This window comes from Penaeus monodon, chromosome 20, assembly GCF_015228065.2.
Source record: "Penaeus monodon isolate SGIC_2016 chromosome 20, NSTDA_Pmon_1, whole genome shotgun sequence".
Taxonomy (NCBI): domain Eukaryota; kingdom Metazoa; phylum Arthropoda; class Malacostraca; order Decapoda; family Penaeidae; genus Penaeus; species Penaeus monodon.
The window spans coordinates 21338225-21341509 of NC_051405.1; the positions used below are offsets into that span (position 1 = coordinate 21338225).

General features: G+C 38.0%; 1 protein-coding gene across 1 annotated transcript in view; it reads left to right on the top strand.

Annotated features, from left to right (window-relative positions):
• LOC119585702 (chloride channel protein 2-like) overlaps positions 1 to 3285 on the top strand; it is a gene marked incomplete in the record, with an annotated part of 67264 nt that overhangs the window by 54267 nt on the left and 9712 nt on the right. The window contains 4 exon segments of the mRNA XM_037934376.1: positions 2110 to 2241; positions 2398 to 2560; positions 2671 to 2786; positions 3032 to 3282. Of these exon segments, the coding sequence (XP_037790304.1) occupies positions 2110 to 2241; positions 2398 to 2560; positions 2671 to 2786; positions 3032 to 3282 (662 nt within the window).

Genomic DNA, 3285 nt, shown 5'->3' on the forward strand with positions numbered 1-3285 from the left:
GCCCCACGTTTCTTTTTTATAATTTGCTTTTTTCTTATTGATCGCGTTTTCTCCCCTCCCACACACGCACAAACAGCCTTCGTCCCGCTTTTTTTTTTTCTTCTTTAAAGTTCTTCCGAAGACCCGCCGCCATTTTGCGCCTCAACTATTGGACTTATTCTTTGATTTCGCGTTATAAACTCTCCTCCCAGTCCCCCTTTAAAAAGACAAAAGAAAAGGAGTATTTGCTCTCTCGTTCAAGCATTCTCCACCTGCTTACACCCCCTAAAATGGGCTTTTTTGCCTGGCATGCTCTTCTTCCCCCTCAGCCGGCTGCTGTACCCCCTGCTGTTAACTGTGGTCCTCATGTCACTCACCTTTCCGGACGGGCTAGGCCAGTTCATTGCCGCGCACCTCACCACACATCACCAAGTAAGGCAGGCCAGGAGCTCCCCGGGACCTTTAGGTTAGGAGTCTCCTTGTATTGTGTGGTGGTTTGGAGGCGCAGGTTTGTTCCGTCTGGTGAAAAAGATGTTATAATTTGGCCCAAAGAGCGTCTGCATGTTAAAAGAAAAGATAAATAATCTGAGATTTAGACGAAGCCAAAGAGCCGATGGTCAAATTTAAAAAACCCGGTCGGTATTTTTGCGCACTTTTAAGGTTTTATACTTTCTTATATTTTAGAAGCTGAATATGCGAGACATGACTCTCTTGTTGCTACTAACTAATCATTGACTTGAATATGCGTGTTGCATGACTTTCACAAGATGCATTATGGCTTTTAGACAGAGCTGATGTGTAGCTTCTATGCTCTTGAACAGAGGTTACATATTGTAAGAATATTTTTATCCAAATAAGATACTTCGTAAGTCTTAGTGCATTACCGCCGTTTTTAAAGAGTAATGCTTCATTATTTTGGGAATGATGAAAGAGATTGATTAAATCTTGCAAATTTGCTGTCTTTGTGTATATAAAAAGATCGTTATCCAAATTATGTTTGAACTCTAGAACAGAGAGCATAGATATAATGCCTGCAGCATGTACAGGAGTATGAAGTCTTTACCAGTACTTACAGAAGTACATACTGTGTGTTTGACATCACAGTCATAGCAGTCATATGTTGGTCTTAGAAACAAATGTTAGTATTAGAAAAAAAAGTTTATCGTCTATTAAAGTGGAGTTGTATTACTTTGTCATTTAGATAATAAACGTTTTAGGATTTATTTGCATGCATTGAAGGTTGCTTTGAGTGAGGAGTATACAATTAGTGTTTGTACCAAGTAGTTATTCTTGTTTTACTTTTTCCACTACCCACAAAATAACAGATGGTTATTCTGAAAATATATCAGTAGCAAGCATGTTGTGATTGGTTATATTTCACCAATATTATAAAAAACAAATAAAATCATTATGATCATCTTTCATATGATATCTTTAATTAGTATAAAAGGAACCCAATTGCAATGGCGGATCTAGGGTTTGGGGGCTGCCTCCGATGTACTAATAAACTGCACACTCAGTAATACACTGCATACAGATATATGTGGATGATATAGGTTACAGTGTAATAGGGTTGTGCTATCATTGGTAACAAAATATTGGCTCACATGATAGGTGCAGATAATTTCCTGTAAACTTTCACAAATAGTACTGTATGTATGTGTAACCAGTTTCCTTACCAGAAAATGCCACTGAAGTGCTTGTTGAGAAAAAAAAAAAAAATTGCTAACTCCTAATCTGCCTTAAACCTTATTTCTTATGACTTTTAGAGCTCCCTGTCCTCTTTCCATTTTCCCCCATTCTTGGAAAAATCCTGGATCCGTCAGTGTAAAATTAGTTATTGCAGTATTGTTAGCAACTTCATTTGGTACATTCATCATTACTTTTTCATATTACTGATTAGTAATGTCAAAATGTAGCAAAGATAAGTCTGTGTCACAGAATTTTAAATCCTCGAATAAGTCTTTATTCTATTCTTCCTCAACTTTTTTACACTTTTTTTTCTTCAGTTGATGAATAGTTAGTCTCCCTCATTGCAAAATTTTATTCTCATTGCCAATGATATTGATCCCGCCCCCTAGCAATGATAGGGATTAAACTCTCCTTTTAATGCACTGTTCTGTCACACAGGTGGTGGAGCTATTCAGCAATGTTACATGGACAAAGGCAGATCACAGTGTCCACGAATTTGAGATTGTAGAGAACTGGCGCACTCCTTGGACTGGCATATTCATCAACCTGCTTATATACATGCTGTTTACGGTAAAAATATTTTCCTGAAGGATGTTTTTGGTCTTGGTATGATGAAAGGTGACATATCTCTACCATTTACATATTAAATGTTGGGATAATTATTGCCTTCTTACTGCAGAAACTAATAAATGGACTAAAACAGCATTTATACCTTCCTCCAAACAGTTCTGTGGCAGTGTGGTGGCCAGCACACTACCTGTTCCTTCTGGTATCTTCATCCCAGTCTTCAAGATTGGGGCAGCTCTTGGAAGGATTGTAGGAGAGGCCATGGCTGTCAGTTTCCCCAATGGCTTGCGATATGGAGGACACAATCACATTATTATACCTGGTAAGTCACATTTTGGTGGAGAGAGAAATGATGTCCAAATAATAAAAGGGGCATAAAGCATAATATCGTCCTTACTCTTTAGTATATTGAACATCCACATTCTCCCACAGGCGGCTACTCGATTGTGGGTGCGGCAGCATTAGCAGGGGCTGTCACCCACACCATCTCCACTTCTGTCATTGTCTTTGAACTCACTGGCCAGATTACACATATTCTTCCTGTAATGGTGAGTGTTGTGTATTTCTGTAACTTTTTTCTTTTATGACCTCCACCATTCATAGGTTTCCTTTTCATATTTATTTTATTCATGTCACAAATGTTGTATACACTTTTTGAAATCAGATTTTGGTATTTCCTTCTTTGGCATCACACTGCCATTAGTTCTTTTCCAATTTTTGATTAACAATATCCACATTCATATTAATTGTATTTAACTCAGATCTACTTTTTTTTTTTTTTACTGTACCACAGATTGCTGTCTTGATTGCAAATGGAATAGCACAACTCTTGCAGCCATCAGTGTACGACTCCATCATTCAAATTAAGAAGCTCCCATATCTCCCTGACATTCTCACTGCCACCTCAGGGGCCTATAATATCTATGTGGAAGATTTCATGGTGCGAGATGTGAAGTACATTTGGTATGGAATTACGTACAAACAGCTGAAAAACACACTCAAAGAACACAAGAAAATCAGATCATTACCCCTTGTTGATTCTCCAGG